General features: G+C 34.8%; 1 protein-coding gene across 1 annotated transcript; it reads right to left on the minus strand.

Moving 5' to 3' along the window:
- Nucleotides 1–16022: 16022 nt before the first annotated feature.
- LOC140449582 (uncharacterized) lies at nt 16023–16994 on the minus strand. Its single transcript, XM_072542796.1, has 2 exons — nt 16599–16994; nt 16023–16365 (listed from the first exon to the last, which is right to left on the minus strand). The coding sequence occupies exons 1-2, from the start codon at nt 16758–16760 to the stop codon at nt 16096–16098; spliced, it is 432 nt and encodes a 143-aa protein (XP_072398897.1). The 5' UTR covers nt 16761–16994; the 3' UTR covers nt 16023–16095.
- Nucleotides 16995–26009: the final 9015 nt, after the last annotated feature.

Here is a 26009-nt window from a genome sequence, read left to right on the forward strand (position 1 = left end):
AAACCCTTAACTTTAGTTGATGGGGTAAAGCTTTGTGAAAACAATAGAAAAATGGGAGTTTTGGAATTTCAATTTTGTATAAGTAGTCCACATAAACGTTAATAAACGTATTAATGCTAGTATTGTTAAGATCCAAATATTAAAAAATTAACAGAACAATTATTATTTAAGAACTTAAACAACCATTTCAAACATTATTCCTTTTTAGAGTCACATTATTCCAATTTATTAAAATTAATAATTTTCACCTACATTAACGTCCGAATTCATCATTATAATAAAATAATTATAGATACTAGTAAAAGTAAAAGAATTATTCATAATAAAATGACATTATTTTTTGGACAATGAAAATATTTTTTAATTTTTAATCATTGATTATTTTTATTGTAAAACTTTATGTTATAAATATACGGTAAATAAAATAGTTTTTTAATTTAGTTAGGGAAATATTACTGAATCTTCCATTCAAAAAGAGGTTTATACATAACCATCTACGTTTCGCAGATGACATTGTCCTTATCACAGATGATTTAGGAAAAGCCACAGATATGTTAAATGAATTGGACTTTGCATGTTAGAAAGTGGGCCTCAGAATGAATTTGTTGAAAACTAAGTTTATGACAAATATGGTCCCCAATAATCATTTAACTATTCAAAACAAAGTGGTAGAACTGGTGGAGAAATATACGTATTTGGGTCACGAAATAAGAATTAGCAGGGATAACCAAACATGCGAAATCCAAAGACGAATTACTTTAGCGTGAGCAGTCTTTGGAAAACTGCGAGACACACTTAGAGCCAACATACCAATTAGCCTCAAAAGAAAAGTTTTTGACCAATGCGTATTACCGGTCATGACCTATGGGGCGGAAACTATGACTAACCAAGACTACGGCTTCGAAATTGATAGTGGCACAGAGACGAATGAAACGATCTATACTGGGAGTACCGTTGCGGGACCGAATAAGAAACGAAGATCTGCGAAGAAGGACGAGTATTGCTGATGTTGTGGAACACATAGCGGAACTTAAATGGAATTGGGCAGGCCATGTAGTGAGAATGCATGACTCACGATGGACGAGTAAAATTACACATTGGAGGCCAAGGGCAGACAAACGTAGTAGAGGAAGACCACCTACACGTTGGGCTGACGACATCAGGCGTATCACGAAAAATTGGCAACAAAGAGCACAAAATCGCAAAGAATGGATGAGTTTAAGGGAGGCCTATGTCCAGCAGTGGACGTGATAAATGAAGGCTGGATGATGATGATGATGTCTTTTGTATTCTTATCACGAACTTTTCAAACTTAGCCAAAACCAGAGATATGTATATCTGACCAAAAAAAATCAAAACTACTTGACGACAACCTTAACAGGTTGAGCGCCGATGCATAAAAGCCAAAACTTCCCCGTGGACCAACACCGTTTTTTGTCATTTTCTTTTAGTTTTTTGTATCTTATGACTTCCGCGCGAAAAATTTTTGGTTTTTTTTTGTTAGTTTTTGAGAAAAATCGAGCAGACACCGGTGTCTGCTAGGCCCTACAGGTTGACACAGCTGACACCGGTGTCTGCTTTGGCCCTATAGGACGGCGAAGCAGGCACCGGTGTCTGCTTTGGCCCAGCCGTTTGCACTTGTGTCGATCCAAAGTGTCGTCGAAATGTTCCGATTCGATATCCGATCTTGCAATTTTACCGCTCATACACATTGCCTCGACGTAAATTAGGGTAGTTTGTTATTACACGTGGTGATAAACAGGTGCATGTACTGTTCAAAATGACGAATCGTGGAAAAAGGATGGTGGAAATGGTATTACATTCAAAAGAAGATTCTGGTGATGCTTCTGCAGGTAAGTAGAACGTCTATATTACTACACAGAGTTGTTTAAGTGAAACCAACAAACGAAAAGCGCAGCTAATGTCAACACATTTTATTGTTTTTTTTGCACAAATGCTGTACTGTTTTTCAAAAGCTTATCTACTATATTTCCCACGTATCTGATGATAGGTTCTTATTTATTTTAGATCCTTACGATACGGATTCTGAAGAAGATCCAGGGTATATTTCTAATGGGAGCTCTGAAGATTATTCTAGTAGTGATACAGAGGATGAAAATGGTTATCAACCGCCTAAAAAAACATCCAAAATATTTGAACAATCAGATCCAGGCCCATCCAGTGCTTCTCGCCAGATTTCTCCCATTCAAACTACAAAAAAGTTTACTCCTCAAGGAATGGAAAGTGAAACAGAAGCCAGTTCAACACAAGAACCAAACTTGGAAAATACTGATAGTCGCCAAATAATGGAAAGTGAAAGTAACCTTTTTCTAGATCTCTCACAATCAACTTGGGGGCCTGTTTGTGGTAAGCATGCATTTTTTAAAGAAACTTTTTCAAGTGGAATGAATGCAGTATGGCAGGGCGCGTTGAAAGGGGAAAAACTAATTCAATATTTTTTATCATTCCTTGATTTTAAAGTATTAGATTTAATCGTTGACCAAACAAATCACTACGCAACTCAATATGGTATAGAAAATGTTAGCCTTACTAATAAAGCCCGCATGCAACAATGGGAGCCAACAGATAGAACAGAAATCTTACATTTCTTTGGCATATTGGGTTATAGGGGCATTGTTAAGATGAACTCCCTCCGAGATTACTGGTCTACTAAATGGCTCCTAAAAAGCGAAGTTTGTCGCAGTGTAATGAGCCGCAATCGTTTTGAAAATCTTCTAAAAATGCTCCACTTTTCTGATAATGATCTTTGTCCTGAAGGAGATCGCTTGTTCAAAATTCAGCCTTTATTAGACAAGCTAATATCAAACTTCAAGAAGTTGTATACTGCCGATAAAACTTTCTGTATTGATGAGACCACTATACCCTACCAGGGTCTTTTAATTTTCAAACAATATAACCCACAGAAGGCTCACAAATATGGCATAAAAATGTTTAAGTTATGCTGTAATAATGGCTATACATGGAATCTTAGCCTTTATGCGGGCAAGGAGAAAGAACAAACCGAAAATAAATATGTATTGGTCTCAACACAAATTGTCTTGTCTTTGTCTCAAGAACTTCTGGGTAGTGGTAGAATTTGCATTACTGACAACTGGTACACAAGTCTACAACTCGCAAACATACTTCTCGATAAGAAAACTCATTGTTTGGGTACCTTACGTGCTAATCGTAGTGGGAATCCTTCTGATGTTCTGAAGAAATTGAAAAGGGGCGAAATTGCTGCTCAGGAAAATGAACGAGGAATATGCATCCTCAAATGGCGAGATAAAAGAGATGTGCTAGTTCTTTCTACCTGTCACACCGATGAGACACTGCAGGTTCAACGCCGTGAAAAAGAGATTCAAAAACCAAAAGCAGTAATCGATTATAATCGCGGAAAAAGCTCAATCGACATATCTGACCAAATGTCAAGTTATAGTACTGCTTTACGTCGCACAATTTGGTGGTATAAAAAAGTGGCCATTGAGATAATCCTATGTACATCAATGCTAAATGCTCATTTTCTTTACAAGGAATGCGAAGGGAGCACCATGTCTATAACCGAATTTAGAATGTCAGTTATAGAAAACTTATTGAAATTCGGAGATGACAATGAAATCAATTCTGGGCCGCAGACGCAGACGGTTCAGAATCTTCGAACTCATGTTTTTTCCAAATTAGACTGTAAAGCTCGAGAAAACAGAAAATACTGTCGAGGCTGTTACAAAAAAATAAGCAGGAAGGAATATTAGCGAAAAGCAAGGTCAAACGTGTCACAACATTTTGTTCTCTTTGTAAAGGACAACCAAGATTTTGCTTAGAGTGCTTCAATTTTTTTCCATAAAAAGTAATAATTTGATTGCACTGGAAACCTTATATTTTTTAAACATTTATGTTTTACCCTTATAATTTTAGTTAATTTGCTTCATTCTGTATTTTTTGCTTCATTAAAAGTGATTAAAATATTTTATTGTGTTTTTGTAGTGTTTTGAAAAAAAAAAAATAAAAACAGCTACTTAAAACCCAGCATCAGATCACTATTCTTCTGGGCCACGTCAGACATGCTAGCATATTAAAACGCGTTAAAGTGTGTCTGCCTGGCCAGTACAGATCGATAAAGTTTCAGATACAGAGCAGATACCGGTGTCTGCCATGGTCCGGAAGGAAAGTACTAGAGCAGACACCGGTGTATGCTACAGCGCTCAACCTGATAAATATAATCTTTTTTTGATGAATTTTTCGCGCGCACTAGCCTTTTCAGTAACATAACGTCACAGAACACTTATTCCACTTTTCAGTGCGGGATTGCCACCAACTTCTGAGCGCGTCAAAGAGAAGTTGGCGTTGTCGATTTACACCGATTACAGAATGATGACCGATCCCCCGATTTGTGAGTTACAGAATGCCAATCCCAACACGAAAACGACGCGATAGATATCCAACATTTCGATTTCGGGTAATTACGATTTGACTTGGTCATTTCTATTCGATTTGTTAAAAGTTACAGAATAGATCTGAATGTCACCGAATTTATGGATAAGCTTTAGTTTTTGCCACTTAAATAGCTGGGAATACCACCATAAGCACGTACGATTATTAAGACGGGGACTATGTTTATTGTTAGTATTAGTATGTCATTAGAATTTGCTTGCTCTTATTCTAGTGTAGTTGTTTGTAGTTAATGCAAAAATAAATTCTCGAGTGCCTGTACGTTAATAATATTAAGTAGTTTATTGTAAGTGGTTATTTTTATTTGTTTTGTTTAAAATCACAATGAGCAAAAAACAAAAGACAAGTTATTTGTGGTCTTACTTTAATATTACTGATAATGTGAATAAAATTGCTACATGTGATTTATGTGGGCAATCGCAAAGCTATAAAACTACTGTCTCAAATCTTAGGAAACATTTATTACGGAAACATTCAACTGTTACTTTACCTCGACCTGGTGAAAGGGAATCCACAAATGTAGATGTCACTGTTCCTTCCACTTCGAACAGTACTAGAAATGGTAACAGTGAAATGTAAATTATAAATATAGACAATATCGCTTCCACTAGTTCGATCAGTAAATTATCAACCAAGTATTCGATCATTTATTTCACAACCAAAGAAGATTAGTGAAACACAGAAAAAAAATTAACAAACTTCTATTAAATTTATTTGTTGAAAACTACCAGCCGTTTTCAGTTGTTGAAGATAGGGGTTTCAAAAAATTTGTGACTGCCCTTAATCCCAGCTACGTCCTGCCAAGTAGAAAAACTATTTCCAGCTGCATGATACCAGCAGAATATGAAAGATGTTTGAATGCTGTTAGACACGAACTGTTATCAGTAACAAATGTCACTTTAACTACAGATACTTGGACTTCTACGAACGTAGATAATTATTTGGGTTTAACTTCTCATTATATATCGGACGATTTTGAGTTGAGATCTATTTTACTGGAATGCTCAGTAATGAACTTTCTAGACGGTGAATGTAACTGTGGATCCCACTATCACAATCCCACTATCACAATCCAACTACCACACAGAACTCAATATTCTAAACAAATAGCATCCAACAATGGGTATGACCCCAACCTCATTAACAAACTAATCCATAAGAGACAACTCAAATTATTGAGAGCGGCTGCGTTCCCCAGAGACTTGACCATCAAACCTCATTATGCTTCCTTACCATACCTTCAAGAACGTCTTTCTGGAGATATCAGATATATCCTAAAAAGATCTGTTGAGAATACCCACATTTTTTTTAAAGTCCTGAACAATCTAGGACAATGTTTAACCAATTCAAAAAAACGCATCAACTACATGGATCGTAGTGGTGTTTACAAATTACAGTGCTCTGATTGTGATGCTACATATATAGGTAGAAGCTGTAGATCACTAACTTCCCGTCCCTAGAAAACACTAAAAAAGAGAACACTTTCACCTTCTCACAACATCTCGCACAACATACACATACCCTCAACATCCCAGAAGACGTCTCTTTGTTACACAATATCCCTCAAAAAATTTTTCTAAAATTAGATCTATATGAAGACTAGGAAATAGTCAAAGAAAAGCAAAGAAGCCCCAACTGCGTTAATCACCATGTAAATTTCAACCGTGACTTTCAACCCTTACACTGACAACTCTTCTCATAACCCACACTTCCCAAATTTGCCTCATCTTCTTTGCCTGACCTTCCTCTATAAACGTCAACACCTTTAATCCTTTTCAATAATTGTTGCTTCTTTAAACAACCATTCTCTTTAAACCATTGTCACAACCCCCCCCCCCCCAATTTTTCCGACCCTATTGTTAACTTCATAACCATCCACACCTATCATACCTCACTATTTCATCATTTTTACACTCTTTACGTCTGCATCATATTCCTGTCCATTCTTCTTTCTTTTGCTATTTCTCTGTCATTTCATATATCAACCATCTACTCATTAGTTTTAAACTCAGTAATCATTTAAACATAACCCAACAATTTATCAGAATTCACTATTTCCCACTTTACCAAAATCCTTAATCAGCCATTGCTTCCCTCTCTTAGTCAACAACTTAGTATAGCACACTCACAAATCAAATTTCAGGCTTTTATAAACCGAATTTAATACAACCAAAATATATTTTGTTCAGGGTGCTAGATGCTTTAAGCATAAAGGACCTCTATTATCTCTAATTTGTTGATTAACTCATTTATTTTCCTTTAACCCCCTCCCCTTTATTATTTAGTAATTTCCTTTACTTTTATTCTTATCAAGTCTCTGAGGAGCTCAGCCTTTTCAATTTTAAATTAATTCCATATGTTATAACTTTAGTTCCTTCAGCCGGAAGATTTCTAACCTTTTTTCAATTTATTAGACTCACTTATATTACCCTTTTTTTACCATACGAGCAGTATTAAACAATTTCATTTAAATACGAAGTCTTATATTAGCTACAAATATATACTATTCAATTTTACCTTGTCCTATATTATATTCGCCTAAGAGAAAAGTGGAATATAAACACTACGGACTCGTGATATATTCATTCCCAAAATCTAGAGATACTGAACAAGTATCTACTTGTTACAAAATCACTTATACTGTAACTGATTATATACAAAAGCGTATCAAAAGTAACAAGTAGAAACTCACAAGTAACGACAATCTACACCTCTAAACAAAGACGCATAATTTGCAGTTTTAACAGATATGAATATGGATTCAGTAATCCTTACGAATCACATTTATGTCTGTTGAATTTAATTATATAAATATTATTTTTACTTTTAATAGCTCTATATATATATATATATATATATATATATATATATATATATATATATATATATATGTGTGTGTGTGTGTGTGTGTGTGTGTGTGTGTGTGTGTGTGTGTGTGTGTGTGTGTGTGTGTGTGTGTGTGTGTGTGTGTGTGTGTGTGTGTGTGTGTGTGTGTGTGTGTGTGTGTGTGTGTGTGTGTGTGTGTGTGTGTGTGTGTGTGTGTGTGTGTGTGTGTGTGTGTGTGTGTGTGTGTGTGTGTGTGTGTGTGTGTGTGTGTGTGTGTGTGTGTGTGTGTGTGTGTGTGTGTGTGTGTGTGTGTGTGTGTGTGTGTGTGTGTGTGTGTGTGTGTGTGTGTGTGTGTGTGTGTGTGTGTGTGTGTGTGTGTGTGTGTGTGTGTGTGTGTGTGTGTGTGTGTGTGTGTGTGTGTGTGTGTGTGTGTGTGTGTGTGTGTGTGTGTGTGTGTGTGTGTGTGTGTGTGTGTGTGTGTGTGTGTGTGTGTGTGTGTGTGTGTGTGTGTGTGTGTGTGTGTGTGTGTGTGTGTGTGTGTGTGTGTGTGTGTGTGTGTGTGTGTGTGTGTGTGTGTGTGTGTGTGTGTGTGTGTGTGTGTGTGTGTGTGTGTGTGTGTGTGTGTGTGTGTGTGTGTGTGTGTGTGTGTGTGTGTGTGTGTGTGTGTGTGTGTGTGTGTGTGTGTGTGTGTGTGTGTGTGTGTGTGTGTGTGTGTGTGTGTGTGTGTGTGTGTGTGTGTGTGTGTGTGTGTGTGTGTGTGTGTGTGTGTGTGTGTGTGTGTGTGTGTGTGTGTGTGTGTGTGTGTGTGTGTGTGTGTGTGTGTGTGTGTGTGTGTGTGTGTGTGTGTGTGTGTGTGTGTGTGTGTGTGTGTGTGTGTGTGTGTGTGTGTGTGTGTGTGTGTGTGTGTGTGTGTGTGTGTGTGTGTGTGTGTGTGTGTGTGTGTGTGTGTGTGTGTGTGTGTGTGTGTGTGTGTGTGTGTGTGTGTGTGTGTGTGTGTGTGTGTGTGTGTGTGTGTGTGTGTGTGTGTGTGTGTGTGTGTGTGTGTGTGTGTGTGTGTGTGTGTGTGTGTGTGTGTGTGTGTGTGTTGGTATATAATTATAGTGTTATTTAAATAAACTTAGAACTGTGAACATTTTTAAGATGTTTGCTGTTTTCTCTCAACTGAAGTAATTGTAAACGTGTATAAACAAGAGTTACAAAAAAATCTGGCGTTAATATTGTCCGCCGTGGAGAAAAGAGTAGCCGATAAAGTTGGAGTATCGGATAGTTCTGTTTAAAGTTATTAGAGACTATAAAACTACACACACATTAGCTGCACCAAAAAAATTTACCACTCGTAAAGGCAAACTCTAATCTGTAGATGATTTTGACAAGGTAGCAATAAGAGGAATGAGGAATAGTGCATCAATTCTTTTTTAGAAATGAAATTCGCACGATAGATAGAGTTCTACAACAGGTCAACGACGACCCCAATCTACCTGATGTCAAACGTACTACTTTTTACAAGCTTTTGAAAAAACTTCAATTCAAATTTGAAAAACGTGGCAGGAACAGTATGCTTACAAACAGAGATGACCTTGTAACCTGGAGAAGAGAATTTTTAAAGCAGATAAAAGATCATAGGAATGGCAATCGTAAAATATATTATTTAGATGAGACTTGGATTAACGCCGGTCATACTAAATGAAAAACAGATTGATAAGTCAGTCACTTCATCAAGACAAGCATTTTTGGATGGACTCTCGACAGGTCTGAAAAATCCACGAGGTAATATTTTTTGTTGAACATTGAAATTGATAAATAATATTTGAATTTTTAGGTAAAGGAAAGCGATTGATTATTTGTCACATAGGCAGCTAAGACGGATTTGTTCCTGGCGCTCTATGGAGTTTTGAATCAAAGAAAAGTGGAGATTACCATGGGAAATTGATGAAAAAGGTTTTGAGAGTTGGTTTGAGAAAACGTTACCCAAATTGGAAGCAAATTCTGTGAGTGTAATGGACAATGCGTCGTATCATTCCAGAAAATCTGAAAAGATCCCCACCACATCTTCTAGAAAAGCGGATATCCAAGAATGGCTACATCTAAAAAGCATCCCCTTTGACGACTTACTTCTCAAAGTGCAACTTTCAGCACTTGTTAATATACATAAAAAACAGTATGATAAAATTATGTAGCAGCTAAAAATACAACTTTTAAGTTTGCCGACATGAAAAATGAGTTCTCTTCTTCTTGATGTGCCTATCGGTGACGAATGTTGGCGATCGTCATGGCAATCGTCACCTTATCTCCCACAGCGCGGAAAAGCTGCATAGATGTTGTGTTGAACCAGATTCTGAGATTCTTCAACCAGGACGTTCTTCTTCCTAGACCTCGTTGTCCAAATATCTTTCCTAGCAGGATGGCTTGTATAAGGGCATATCTGGATTCATTTCGCATAATGTGTCCAAAGTACTGTAACTTTCGAGATTTGATGGTGGTCAGTACCTCTCGGTTCTTCTTCATTCTTCTGAGGACCTCCTCATTGGTGACTCGGTCAGTCCACGGTATTTTAAGTATTCTCCGATATAGCTACATCTCAAATGCTTCCAATTTTGTGTTTGACTTGGGTGAAGAATTTTAGCAAGAATTTAGCAAGAGCAGGAAGACAAACTCCTGAAACTCTTTTAGTTCCTCAACTCTTTTTGGGACTATTTTGCAAAAAAGTTAAACTAAAAACATATTTATTCAAAACAAATTTTTACTTTAATATATTAATATTTACCTCTCTTGTTAGTTGTTTAACTTTTGGCAGCTTTTTGCACGCATAGGAGTCACAAAGGTGGAAACTGTGGCAAATACATTTGACTGTGAATATGCCTGCTATATTTTCTTGTAGCCTACTGACTAATGAATTTCTAATACCCACCATATTACTAGCTCCATCAGAAGTTAAACCAATAAAATTTGTTTTGTAAGGTATATCGTGTTTTGTGAAAAAATTTATGATTTTCTCATAAAGTACAGCTCCTGTAGTCTCTACTACCGGCATCAGATCTAAAAAGGTATCTTCTACTTTAGGTTCAATGGCCATTCTAACCACTAAACACATATGCCTAATACAGGAATTATCTGCCGACTCCTAAGCTATTAAACTAAACTTTTTAGTTTTCATCAGCTCAATCAAATATATCTTTTGTGATGTTCCTGAACTTTTTTGAAGACCCTAGTTATTTTGATTCTTCCTGCTTTCATTTTTTTGGCTATCTCCGAATCTTTACAAACAGCATTCAGGTAATCAGTGAAATGTTCCATTAAATTCATTGGAATATATAATGCCCTTCTTTCACATTTTCCTCAACGTTTAATTTACTCGTGCTCGCTGAAAACATATCGGTAATATTTTGCTGCCTTCCACTATTTGCTTCAATATTTTGCACAGATTTTCTATGTTTACTGGATTTTAAATGTTTAAAAAGGCTCTACTTTTCCTGCAGTTATATTAATGTCGCATCTACATATTTTACACCTAAAATAAAATTTGTTTAGATATACGCGTACCTAGGTATATTTTGTAAAAACCATATAAATACATATTACATTATTTAAAATTTCTTACCATGCATACATTGTTCCCTTTTTACTGCATTCTACCCAATGGTATCCTGGTAATTTCACCCAATCTTTTTTAAAATGTTGTTTGTAAACCTTTTTCCTTTTAGCTGAACTAAGTCCAAGTTGGTTCTGATCAGTTTCAGTTTCAGTAGCACTACCAGTATTACTATCACTCATAATTATAAAATCTTTTAATTACGAATACGAACTTTACGAACACCTGTTTGGCACACTTATGCCTGGTTGCACCAACATATCTTAAGCTTAAGACGTGCCTTAAGCTCCACTTACGAAACATACGCGTTGCACCATTGAGTCTTAGTTCGATTTTCAGCTTAAACCTATCTTAATTTCAAGTCCCCGTTATTCTCAGCTTAAGCTGCTGTCTGAATATTTAAGATGAGCAATCTAACCTCAAAAAATTTACAGTTTTGTTGTGAAATACAGATACACTTTTATATTAAAAATGGATATTAATTTTGTGGATTTAGTAGACAATGTCGAGACATTGTTGACGAAGAACGATGTACCACTATTTGCGAATATCCCTCGTAAGGTATTTGTTCGTAATAATCCCTTTGATAAATACGGGGATGCAGAATTTTTTGTACGATTTCGTCTAACAAAAGGACGTGTCCTGCATATTTTGGAAATTGTGGAACCACAATTAGAATATATGCATAATTTGTAAGTAAAAAAATCTTTATTTATTATAAATAAATAATAATAAAATGAAAAAAAAAGAGCATAAATGATATCAAGTAGAAGTACAAAAGTGAGATTGCTTTGATTGTACTTATATTTACAGGAATAATTCCCTCAGTCCCATCAATCAACTATTGGTAACTTTGAGGCTGTATGCGACAGGAACACATTTGGTCGCAATAGGTGATTTTATAGAAGCTGACAAATCTACTATGTCTAGGATTGTGAAGAGAGTTACAGAATGCTTGGCATCTTTACGGCCTAATTATATTGAGATGCCACAAACCGAACCAACCATAAATCAAAGACAACAGCAATTTTACCAAATTGCTAGATTTCCTAGAGTCATTGGGGCGATTGATGGTTGTCATGTAAAAATAATTCGTCCAGGTAAATATAAATCAAAATTAAAAAATAACCATTGCAAAATGAAATCTTTTTGTAGGGGGAGAAGATGGTGAAATCTATAGAAATAGAAAATCATATTTTTCCATAAATGTTCAAGCAGTAGCCAGTGCAAATTTTTTATTTCAAGACATAGTAGCTAGATGGCCAGGTTCTGCCCATGACTCAACAATTTTCAATAATAGCAGGATAAAACAGAGATTTGAAGGAGAATTTGGAAACAGCATCTTGTTAGGTATCTATACTTTTAATCTACTGTAATTTACTTTGATACATCATAAATCCTACAAACATGTTGCACCCATAATAAAAAATATTGTGGGCCAAAATAAAATATGTTTACAGCATTTTACCATCATAATTTTTATTTTAGGAGATAGCGGATATATGGTGCACAATTATCGACTGACTCCTTTCTTAAATCCAACTACCGAAGGTGAAAGGCAATACAATATTAGCTTAGTTCAAAGCAGGGTAAAGGTGGAAAACACATTTGGTATTTGGAAGAGGAGGTTTCCTATTTTGGCATATGGTTGTCGTTTAAAACTCAAACAACTTTAAATATTATTGTTGCAACTGCAGTTTTGCATAATATTGCACAATTAAATGGGGAACCTGAACCTCCTCTTGATAATATTAATGCAGAAGAGTTTGAAGAGCTTATACAAAATGGTAATATACCTGCAGCACTAGTCCCTAATAATGTTATTAGGGATTTTCGAAGGGAGCTTGTCGACAATTATTTTAATAGAATATAAACATTATTTAGATATAAGGAACTGTAACTGTAAGTTTGATTTCTTAACCTTTCCAATTTATTGCTAGTCTGTACATGGTAGTGAATCCTAGTTTTAAGTTTAACCTTTCCGTGGCCGTGCGGGGTATTTTAGGTACCCCAGATGCGGTTTTGTTTTTATAACTTTTCAAAATATTTTTATTTTTCTTTATCCCTCCAGGTAATCTTAGAAAATATATTACCAAATCATTTTTTTGTAAAAATTATTAAATATAATTTCAATTTTATAGTAAAATTGAAATTAATTCCTTGGGGTACCTCCGTTACCCCGCACGGCCTGCTGCGTATTGAAATCATACGCGTATATTCCTGTCGTCGGCCAGCCAAATATGATGTAAACGAAATGAAATGTAAACAATATTCTATTTTTAGATTACTGTTAGACTAAAATAATCAGGTTTAGATTACTTTAGTCGATCTTAGTAGTAATTTCTTTGCTTTGCGGTACGTATTTGTGTATTTCGGAGAAAATGACGCGACGTAAATATTATACTGAAGAGGAATTACGTAGAATTTTAGAAGAGAGTGACAATGATGAATACGAGATCAGCGATAGTGAATCAGAAAGTACCGACAATGTCGAAGAACAACAACCAGTTCTAGATGAAATTACAGTCTCTGAAAACGAAAGTGAAAAGTCTACTTTTGAGCCAATTGCGGAAATACTAAAATCGAAATCAGGATATGAATGGAAAACGCAACCCCCTGCACCTACAAGGCGCAAGGCTCATAATATATTAAATTGTCGAGAAGGTTTACAAAATAATAGGTGAGTATACATTTTGAAAATAAACAAATGTTTTGATTAATTCGCATTTCGTTTTAGCATGGCTCTAACTTCAATAAAAGAAGCATTCCAATGCTATCTAAATGACAATATGCTAGCTGACATATGCACTCACACAAATCGACATAAAGAAGTATATTCTGAAAAATTTTAATGAAACTCATCCTGATGATGAAATGCGTTGGAAGAATGTTACAATTACTGAATTATACGCTTTCATTGCAGTGCTTATAGCAAGTGGGAGGAATCACGGAAGAAAACTCCACTTGTCGGAAATGTGGGCCGAAAATGAACTATTCAAACAACCATTCTTTACTGCTGTAATGTCTAGAAATAGATTCAAAATTATATATAGACACTTGCGATTTAATGACCCCTCAACAAGAGCAAATAGAATAATAGAAACAAAAGATAAACTACAAGCAATTCGCAATACATACGATCAATTTGTAAAAAATTGCGTTGATAATTATTCACCTGGTGAAAATATCACAGTCGATGAGAGATTAGCTACATTCAGAGGAAAATGTCCTTTTAGAGTTTATATAAAAAGTAAACCTGGTCGATATGGAATAAAAATTTGGGTTTGTTCGGACTCTGATACTGCTTATATTTTGAAAGTCAGATATACACTGGAATGATAGAAAATCAACGAGAAATAAATCAGGGTTTTAGGGTAGTTCTAGACATGGTTAAACCCTATTTTGGATCAGGGCGTGGAGTTACCACAGACAATTTTTTACCTCTGTTCCCCTAGCCGAAGAACTGCTAAGACGTCAACTTACAATTACGGGAACTCGAAGGGCCAACAAAAAGGAGATTCCTGCTGAATTTGCTCCAAATTCTGCGCGCGAAGAATTCTGTTCCTCTATTTTTGGATTTTCTAATGATCTCACATTAGTATCCTATGTACCTACAAAAAAGAAAGCTGTCATTTTGTTATCGACACAGTTTTACAGCGACGAAATATCCTCTGATGAAAAAAAAAACGTAAGCCTGAAATTATTTTACACTACAATAAAACCAAAGGGTCAGTTGACACCGGAGATAAAATGACTAGAGAATATACATGTGTTCGTTCAACTAGGAGATGGCCATTTAGGATTTTTATGGAAATTATTGATATGGCTGCACTCAATTCCTATATTATATTTACTAAAAAGTTTCCCGATTGGAAGAGTAATGACCGAAGTAGGCGAAGAATTTTTTTACAAAACTTGGCAGAAGAACTTTCACTCCAAAACATTCTACACCGGAAACAGAATAATAAAAATTTTCACAAAACTGTAAAAAGTGCAATAGATTTATTTCTCTCTAATAGCAATGCCACTGTGTCAGAAACCCCTGCCAGATACATTCAACAATATACAAATCGAAGATGCAGCTTTTGTGCCAGAACACGGGACAGAAAGACTAAAATATCATGTAGTACATGCAGAAAACCCATATACAACATACATCGAGAAGAAACTAAAACATTTTTTTGCCCTGACTGTAAAAATGATAAATAAGATCATATTATTGTAATTACAGGTAAAATAAAAAAAATGTACATCTTTTTAATAATAAAAACAAATTATTTCAGTGACTAGCGCTTTATTATATAACTTTCCAAACAATAATGTATAATTTAAATGAATTATTAAAGTATTTTAGTGGGGTACCATAGTTACCCCGCACGGCCTGCAACCTAAGTTTTTATAGCACGGTTCCGGAAAGGTTAATGTATATATTTATTAATAAAATTTAATCATTTTTTTATTTTTACCTGTATCTGTTACTCTTAAATAAATAAAACAAGAAGAGTTACTACTTAAGATATAATTCATATTTAAATTCAGAAAAAAAACTATAATATCGTCTGATATCATAGTTTATCATCATAAAGAAAAACTCATTATGTACACATTTCAGTAAATGACAGCTTTGCCACTGTTAAAAGTTTGTTGCATTTTTGCAAGAAAAGGTTAACAACCGCCATAATCAGCCATATAATATAGCAAAACCTATATAATATAGATTATGCTATTGGTTGATTGAGATAGGTGGTCAATTACTGTAATGTATACTTAATGACTTTTTGTTATTAACGTATGACACAGCATTCAAAAAATATACTTATTTAAATTAGCATATGAACATCAAATAATCTTAAGACTGTTTTAATTTCTTTTCTGCGACTTGTCTTTCTAACTTAAACATTTTTTCTTTATGTTCATATTCTAGTTGAAATAGTTTTCGCTTATTCAACATTTCTTCTCTCAACATTTCTGCCTGTATTTTAAAACTTCAACTTTAGCATCTTCTACAGCAGAATTCCTTTTTACTGGCCTCCTTTTTTGAACCCACTGCCGGTTTGCCCTTCTCTTCTGAATATTGCTGTCTTCTACACTGCGTTCTTCTACCACATGTTCTTCCACATCACTTATATTATGGTTTTGGTTGTATTGTGGGTGATTGTCATTTGTCATATATGTGTTTGTAGATGCTGTAATTTTTTTACACTACTTTATTATACTATTTTTAACATGATTTAATAATTACTTTTATTATTGATAATAAACTTGTACATATATTGAGACAAAACGTCACAGTCGTTCTCATTGTCGAGACCAGATATTGTTTTAGTATTCACCACTTCTAAAATAATTGTCTCATCCATATCTTTTGTCTCTGGAGCTGGAGGTCCCCCTCCCGTCTTATATAACTGCCGTCGTGATTCTGCAGCCTTCTTTCTTAGGTCCTGCTTAATATTTGACCACTGCTTCCTTAAGGAAGATTCATCTCGGTGAACATTTCTTAGCTAAAAATACATTACAATACAATTATCGAGTTACACTATTATTTCATATTACAATTAATATATGATGCAAATTTAACATAAAATTTTCTCAAGGCTACCTTCTATTAGAATCGACTTTTATTTTTAGTGATAATTCCGTTAGGTCAAATGAGTTTAGAATAAATGGGAAATATATTAAATAAGTTGTTTAGTAAACACACTTATTACATATCAAATCATATATTAAAACTTACCTTTTCGTTAAATTGCATTGTGATATGATTCCACGCTTCATCCTTTTCCCTATTGCTCACAGCATTAGTGGTTTTATTTTCTATTATGTGTTTGTTTACCTGTACTAGGTGAACAAGTAAATTTTTTTCGTCCGGAGTATAATTAATTCTCTTTTTGGCCATTTTTAAAATTAAATTAAATTGAAAGTTTGTAGATACTGAAACGAAAATTGCGCGGGACAAAATAAACCTAAAAACGTCACTTAATAATTTACAATTGACAAGTTACATGGTTGCCACGTGAATTGCATCTTAAATTTCATCTTAGTTAAGACGTACTTAGATAAGAATCGAAAATTATGGTGCAACGTAAATGAGAGTTAAGGCGGCCCTAGCTATAAGCGGAGCTGGGCTAAGCTGGAGCTTAAGATCTGTTGGTGCAACCAGGCATTATATCTTACAAACTAAAGATACCTATTATCGTTTTCGGGGAATACCCGACAGAAATAATCAAATTACCACACATTCAAAGCGCGACCATGCCATTTATTTATACCATTAAGCACGATCGACGATGTTGTGAAATGCTGGGTTACAGTTTCGTGATAAAAGTGTTTATTCATTCTCATGCATTATACATTCCTTGTTACTGGGTTGAAATTTAGTGACATAGTTTTTGTGACATAAGCAAAATTTGTTTATGCTCACTTTATTATCTGTAGTTTACAAATAATGTTTAATATACCTTATTTTTATCACTATGTCTATAAGTTGAAAAGCATGAGATTTTGCAATAAAATCATGAGAGCATGAGATTTGCTTGGAAAACATGAGATCTCATGCTTTTGCATGAGACCTGGCATCATTTAGTGCCTCTTTAAAAACTTTTAGCTGGTTCTGGTTGACTTCTGTCAGTTCCAAGCTAAGCGGAAACGACAGGTAAGCAGTTTGACCAATTGATAAACATATCTTTTACCCAAATTAAGTTATTTTATATCTCTAAGTAACGATAAAGTAATCTTATCGTTACAGTAGTACAACATCAATTCTATATCGTTTATGTCGCACAAAATGAGTTTAACCTATCGCAAATCTATTATATCGAAAATCAACTCGAATTACCAATTCTAGAAATATTTTCATTTATCCTTGCCGATAAAGAAATAAAAGTGAGAATATATCAAGATGTCATTAAAACTACGGAACAGGATGAAATACCCCAAATACTAGATCATTATCACCATGGTAAAAGCAATCTCTATCGGGGTATAAATTAGACTATACGAAGAATAAAAGAAAAGTATAATCCCCTTGAAGACAAAACAGCTAAATCAGTCGTCAATAATTTAATTGTCTTTTTCCAACATTATGGTACACCGTCACGCATACACTATGAATTCGACAATGTTTTGATGAAAGATCTTTGTGAATTTTATGGCATAAAATTAACCTTCTCAAGTGTGGGCCATCCACAATCTTACAGTTCTATCGAAAGATTTCACGCAACCCTAAGCGAAATGATAAGAGCTAATCAAGCTGAAAATCCCGATGAACATCTGTTCAATGTTCTACCTTATACAGTTATTTGCTACAATAACACAAAAATCAAAGCCCATAGATTTACACCGTACGAACTCATTTTTGGACATACTTCATTTAGACTACCCGAAATACTTTACAATGAGAAAAACCTTATACTAAAGTACGTTAGGGATTTAAGTAATTGTATGCAAACAAGTCCGAACCAGTTAAATTAGTCGAGCTCATTAGATGCTGCAAAATGTTTGTTTCTAACTAAAATTAAAAACTGAAATTCGTTTACAAATATTTAAAACATAAATGATTGTGGAATATTAAGAAAGTATAGAACTGTTTGTAATTTTGTTTTTGTAGGAATCTCACTTCTTAAAAGAGTCCGATGTATTCGAGAGTGTTTTTTCATTATTAGAAAATTTACAGAACTTTCAGAAATTCTAAAAATATCAAAGTATTTTTTGGGGTCTTTCAATGCTAATTTCTTTTAGAAGACAATTGGTATCTCCTAGTTTATCTCTTCTATCGATCCAATTTCGTATCCATAGCTTCATTTTATTAATCACCCAGGATTCTGTGTAGAATGTTTCGACAATGACCATGCGGAGTAATAGATTTTGTTACTTTGTTTATAGTATTTGAAATTAGTTAGTTTTGTTTCTGTTTTATACTTTTTTGGTGACGCGAATAATATTATTTCAGTTTGTAGGAGAGATATTGTATTTGTTTTTATAATAAAAATATTTTGTTCATGCTGTTGCCTTTTATATCTTCATCTAACAGCGGACAGGTAGGTATATCCCATACTTAGCACTTAGTACCTGTATTTCTCTTGAAAGATGCTAAAATATATGTGACTACGATCGGCGGTAGCGGGTAGGAACTCCTCTGGATAGTCCTATCAGGGAAAATGAATCAATCCCTGCCCTCCGCAGATTTCAAGGGTTTCCTGACCAGGGAAACTAGTACCTGCTTAGGGTCCCTTATCCAGGGTCACGGATGAAGTCCACAACGGCAGACACGGCGGAGAAGAATACCTTCGGTACGGCGTGGATGGCGGAAGTGGCAATCCCCTGATTTTAGGGATTGTATAGAATCACTCGCCAACCCGCTCGGCAAGCGTGGCGTTTTAAATATGCTAAAACCTCCCAAGTTGAAGATGTCGAGTATCAATACGAAATTACCCCAGGTGAGTAGAGTTAAACACTCAGAATCTCACACTGAACAATCAGTCAGCCTCATGGATTCTGGGGGAGGCAAATATTCGACTGAATCAAATAAGAAAAACTACCCATCATTGCTTCGTATAGCCACTTACAATATAAGAACTATGAGGACCCAAGAACACCTTGACGAACTAGAACAAAGGCTCTCAAATATCAAATGGGATATAATTGGACTGTGTGAAACTCGCTTACCAGGAGAAGTATGTACCATCTTAAAATCTGGTCACCACCTATACCAGAAAAACTCCGTAGAAAATCATCACATAGGCGGTGTAGCGTTCCTGATAAACAAACGAGCTCCCTATAAAGTAACGAAGTTCTGTGCAGTATCAAACAGAGTCATATATCTTGTCATCGCTTTGAACAGCAGATACAGCTTACAGATAATACATGGATATGCACGGACAGGAAACTCAACAGACGAGGAAGCTGAATCATTTTACGAGGATCTGACAACAGCAAGGAACCAAGAAAACTCACACTTCGTAATAATCACAGGTGATTTTAATGCAAAAATTGGAACAAAAGAAGAGGGCGACACACAATATATCGGTCGCTTTGGGCTGGACAACAGGAACGAAAGGGGTGAGATGTTGTACAACTACTTAAACAACGAAAATTTATTTTGTCTCAACACTTTCTTTAAAAAATCTAAACAACGTAAATGGACATGGATCAGCCCAGACAAGAAAACTAAGAACGAATAAGAATATAATAGACTATATACTCTCCAATAACAAAAACATATGCACCGACGTGACAGTACTAAACAAATTCTATACCGGAAGTGACCATAGATTGGTTAGAGCGAATATTAAAATACAGACGAGAATAGAACGAAACAAACTTATTAAACGAGAACGATACCCAACCACCGATGTGCTATTTCAAAAACAAACGGAATATCAAAAAGAGCTAAGCACAAGACTAAAATCAGTAGAGACACTGAGACAAATGGATATAAACGGACTAGCCAATAAAATAAAAGTAACTGTAACAACATCGGTTAAGAAAATATGCTCAAACACGAAAACAGCCAAAACATCTAAACTTCAACCTAATACAATTAAATTACTAAAAGAAAGACGAAACAGAACAGATCGAACTTCGGACAGCTTCAAAAGTTTAAACAAAAACGTGAAGAAAGAAATTAGGAACGATCATAGAAACTATACTAACAATCTAATAAAAAATATAATACAAGATAACTGCAATATGAAAGTACTCAAAGCAAAAAACTCAAACGGCACAAGAAAAATCATAGAAATAAAAAATGAGAAAAACGTCACCGTCCGAGACAGAAAGGAAATAAGCGAGGCCATTGAAAAATTCTACACTAAATTATACTCGGCAAATACACAACCACAACAACGACGTACTGAACGAACAATAATTAACACCGGCTCAGAAGAAATACCGGACATAACCGACTATGAAATAAGAATGGCCCTAAATCAACTAAAAACGAATAAATGTACGGGAGAGGATAAAATTACAGTCGAAATGCTGAAAATCGGTGGAAGAAAAATAGAACAGGTATTAAATATTTTATTTAATAAAGTAATTGATGAAGGAAAGATTCCTCAAGAATGGTACAACTCCGAAGTCATTTTACTATTCAAGAAAGGAGACAAAGCAAACATCGAGAATTACCGACCAATATCCTTGCTCTCACATCTGTATAAATTACTAACTAAAATCATAACCAACCGCCTAACACATAAGCTCGATTTCTATCAACCTATCGAGCAGGCTCTATTCAGAAAACATTTTAGTACCATAGACCACTTGCACACCGTAAGAACACTGATAGAAAAATGCACAGAGTATAATGTTCCAATTCATATGGCGTTCGTCGATTTCCATAAAGCATTCGATTCCATCGAATTATGGGCAGTGCTTGAATCTCTAGAAAATGCACGTATAGATTCAAGATACACTAACATAATTAAAAACATATATGAAAATGCCACCATGCAGATAAAGCTGGACGAAAGCACAAAAACTAATCCCATAAGACTACAACGGGGAGTAAGACAAGGAGACACCATCTCTCCCAAACTATTTACCCTTGCTCTAGAAGACATTATTAAGAAACTAGAATGGAACAATAAGGGTATCAACGTCGACGGATCATACTTAAACCACTTGCGATTCGCAGATGACATAGTTTTAATAGCCGATAATATCCAAGAACTAAATGATATGTTACAACAATTAAATGCAGTTTCAGGAGCGGTAGGCTTAAAAATGAACTACAGCAAAACAAAAATACTGAGCCGAGACCAGACAAATATAACAATACAAAATCATACCATAGAAAATGTTGAACATTATGTATATCTAGGTCATGTTATCAAACTAGGAAAACCAAATCAAGATGCTGAAATTAAAAGAAGAACACAACTGGCAAGGGGGGCTTTCGGCAAATTAGCATATATCTTGAAAAACACCTCCATTCCTGTAAACTTAAAGAAAAAGGTGTATAACACATGCATACTACCAGTTTGTACTTACGGCTTGGAGACAGTAGCCCTTACCAAAAAATCTGCTAAAAAATTAGAAACAACGCAAAGAGCAATGGAACGAATCATGCTTGGAATATCACTAAGAGACAAGATTAGAAACACCGAGATAAGACGTAGAACGAAGATTAGAGATATTGTGGAAGAATGATATAATGACAACAGGTGGACACGGAGAATTCTAGAATGGAGACCAAGGACGACAACAAGAAGCACGGGAAGACCTCAAAAAAGATGGGTAGATGACATAAGAACAGTGGCAGGCAAACAGTGGATTAGATTGGCGCAAGATAGAGAAAGATGGAAGCAATTGGGAGAGACCTACATTCAGGAGTGGATGGAAAATGGTTGATAAAGAAGAAGACGATCGGCGTCGCTGAGCAATAAGCAAGGAATTTTTAACAAGGTGCGCATGACGCCGATCGGAGTCACGCGTCAAAAACACGTAAGCGTCATCAAGTTTTTTGTGTCACACACAAAAATGGAATTCTGACGTTAACCCCTAATCACAACAACCAAAAAACATTACCGATCCTGGCAAATGTCGCAATTTTAAGTTAGCAGTGAAAGTGTTAACGGGTTTCAGGTCTTTTGTAATGTATATCCTCACCAAATATTGCCACAAGGACAAACCAGATTGCTTTCTTTGTTGTCTGTAGTGAAAAGAATAGTCGTTATAATGAAATTGCATACGCAAATGGTGAATACCTATAAAGATTTATTAATTGTTCTTAGAAATACTAATGATTTAGAAAATTATATAAGCAAGAATTTTGTGAGAGATGCAGATGCTTTTTAATTAATTCTTGTTTAGAAATTAAAAAGAGGTATGACTTTGCAGATCCTATTCTTAGTAAACTAAGTTTGTTAGAAAAATGTAGTATTAAACACGTTAACACACTTTTTCCATTGATGGAATTGTTACCACGTGTTTGTGATTCACAACAAGACTTTGATAAAATGCAGAAAATCTATGATCAGTGGAGAACTCTACAACATTTAGAAGAACAGCCACTTGAAGAGGATCTTAATTTATTTTATTGCAAGTTAGGTAAGATCACAAATTTCGAGGGTAGTTATCTGTTTAAAGACTTAAGTGAATTTGCTTTGTGTGTGTTATCATTGCCTCAGTCTAGTCCAAGCAACGAACGAATTTTTTCCAAAGTTAATTTAATAAAAACTAAAGTCAGAAATAAAATCATTACCGAAACATTAAATGGAATTATGCACTCATCTCAGCCTATTAATTTGGACACTGGACGTGCAAGTTTCAAACCTACAGATGAAATGATAAAGTCCATGACATCCTTTAAAATGTATGAACAAAAACAAATGGAAGATCAAGATCAGGAAGAACTACAAGAAGAAGAAATTATTTTTGAAACTTTAGCTGAGCAATTTTTTTTTGATTTGATATTATCCGTTTCGGACAATATCGATTGATATTATCCGTTTTTTGAAATTCGACCTAGAACTTGCACTTGCTTATCTTTTATGTGTTACAGTCGTTATAAGAAGATCGGTTATGTGTTTGAAATAACACATAACGGAGATTTGACAGTTCTTCATACCTACGTGCACGACGCAAGAAATGTGTTTTCGTAGTGAAAAACTGTGTTAAGATAATTGAAAACTTGTCAGAACTACGTATTTTTCACATTAAAATCAGTGTTATAATAAATATAATGGTAAGTACTATTTATTGTATTCCTAATAAAACTAAGTAAGCACCTACTTAACCCTTTATCGGGCACATTCAAAAATATTTCAATAACTTTTACTGGATAATGGAACCATACGGTTACGTTGAATCAAATGCATATTTTAATCAAACTCCGCTTTACAAGGCTTGCTGTTCAGTGAAGGCATATGGTATCGGTCATTTGCGGTGGGAGAACGTCAACCAATGATTAATGTTGCGACCCATTTTTCACGTGTTTGTAGATTTCGCGCGTTCTTCCGTCAGTTGTTAGGTTAGCTGTGTATGTGCATACTATTAAGAATTTTTTTGGTAAGTAAAAATATATTTCTATGCAAAACGAATAATCATGGTTTCTTGATTATTTGATATTACATATAAGGTGATAATTGATAAAATAACTTTATAAAAAAACATTGGTAACCATATGGTAACAAGTATCAATAAAAGTTTGTTGTTTTCAGCATTTTGCTATTATGGATGGATTCAATGAGATTCCTTCATGTAGTTTCTACGGAAATTTGAAGGGTAAAATACCTCCTCCTCCTCAAGTTTCTGATAGCTCCGATACGGGGATGAAGAAAATATAGTCGTAAAAAACCTTCGAAAACAAAATTGTCGAGTTAGAACATTTATTGGTAACAAACTTTATATTATTTTATTTCAAATAATACTATTTAATTAAATAATTTTAGATGATGATTCAGATATAATAGTGTCAAGTGACTCTGAGCACTCAGATTCCTCTGAGAATTTAATGCCAGCTAAGCAAGTTCATCAAATAAGGACACAAACTACAGGTAAAATATACATAAAACTTTAGGAGCTACTATATAATTAGGAGCTCTTATTCCAATTTTTGTTTTAGAACATATAATAAACGACCCTGAAGATGCTGATCAACCTCCTAGAAAAAGAAAAAAGTCAGGAATAACATTCAACTGGACGAAAAGCGACTTACCCCAAAATGAAAGAGACACTAAGTTTGCTCCTAAAATAAATGAGGAACTACTTCCACCATTGGAGTATTTTACCAAACTGCTCTCACTAGATATTTTAGACTACATCATTGAGTAGACAAATTTGTATAGTACTCAAATAAAAGGCACAAGCATTGGTACTGATCCTAATGAGATGACAGATTTTCTTGTCAATTTTGTTCATGATGGGTATAATAGATCTTCCTTCCTATGGAGATTATTGGGCCAGTGGAACACGTATCGAACAAGTTGCAAGCCTGATGCCCATCACATTTCTGAGAAGATTTATTCATTTTAATAATAATGAACATATAACACAAACTACAACAGATAGGTTTTTCAAAATACGTCCGCTTTTAGATAAAGTTAGAGAAAATTTTAAAAAGTTTCACACTGAAAATGAATACTCCATTGACGAAACTATAGTAGCGTACAAATGAACACGAGCTGGAAATTTACGTCAGTATCAAAAGCAAGCCGCACAAATGGGGATACAAATTTTTTAACCTATCAGGGGTGTCTGGTTATATTGTGGATTTTATTCCATATTACGGTTCAAGCACATTAGAAGAATTAAACGGCACCCATAATGAACTAGGGAAGGAGGAGATAGAACTAGGTGTGGGTGCAGCAATTGTTATAGCTTTATCAAAATCAGTACACATTCCTATAATTGGTTTCAAATGAGTGTAGAGTAATAAATCATGAAGTATCATAAAATTTGCCTGAATTTCGGTGTCGTCATGGGCGTAGGCAAATGGACGGATGTCAACTTCGTCGTCAAAAATTGATGTACCTCAAAATATCATATTTTGGATATTTTGTGATAACCAATTTTATTTAATTTTTCGATTAACTTATTCTTCAAACTCGTATTCCATTATATGGTCATTAAAGCTAATTACATTTTTATTTATAAAAACAAATTCACTTCCTTACTGAATGAATAAAAGCATTAGAAGAAACTGATAAGGGTATGACGCACCTCCTAATATTACTAAGAACTAAAATAAATCAACATGAAGACTAATAACGCGTAATGAGGTTTTACTTACACTTTCATTATAATCCCTCTTTTATTTTATTATTATCATTCGACATTCGAGTTAGTAATTGTTACTACACCAATTAAACGTACAGTAATATTGTGATATAGAAATAGTGAAAAAGTTATAAAATGGCGACATTTACTCCAAAGAAAAGAGGTGTAAAAAATTCTCCGCTATCTGTTAGTGAAAAAGTTATAATTTTAAATGTATATGATTGCATAAAACACGATCACCCTAGTTTGTCTGTGCAAGAAAGTGTTGAGCGATGTGCCCGAATGACTGGAATTGGACAGTCCACGATTTTTAAATTATTGCGAGAAAGAAAGATATCAGGCCAGTTAAGTCCATGCAAGAGAAAATCAGGAAGACCAATAAAAATCTTAGGTGAAGACACCAAACGTGACATTCGAAGAAAAGTTC

The sequence above is a fragment of the Diabrotica undecimpunctata genome, chromosome 9 (genome assembly GCF_040954645.1).
Source record: "Diabrotica undecimpunctata isolate CICGRU chromosome 9, icDiaUnde3, whole genome shotgun sequence".
Taxonomy (NCBI): Eukaryota; Metazoa; Arthropoda; class Insecta; order Coleoptera; family Chrysomelidae; genus Diabrotica; species Diabrotica undecimpunctata.

What these genes read in the sequence shown, in the direction of transcription:
- LOC140449582 (XM_072542796.1), bottom strand. Translation starts at nt 16,760, where the DNA reads ATGGCCAAAAAGAGAATTAATTATACTCCGGACGAAAAAAATTTACTT. An exon ending in CAATGCAATTTAACGAAAAG is followed by an intron (nt 16,366 to 16,598) that starts GTAAGTTTTAAT and finishes ATGTATTTTTAG; the next exon opens with CTAAGAAATGTTCACCGAGA.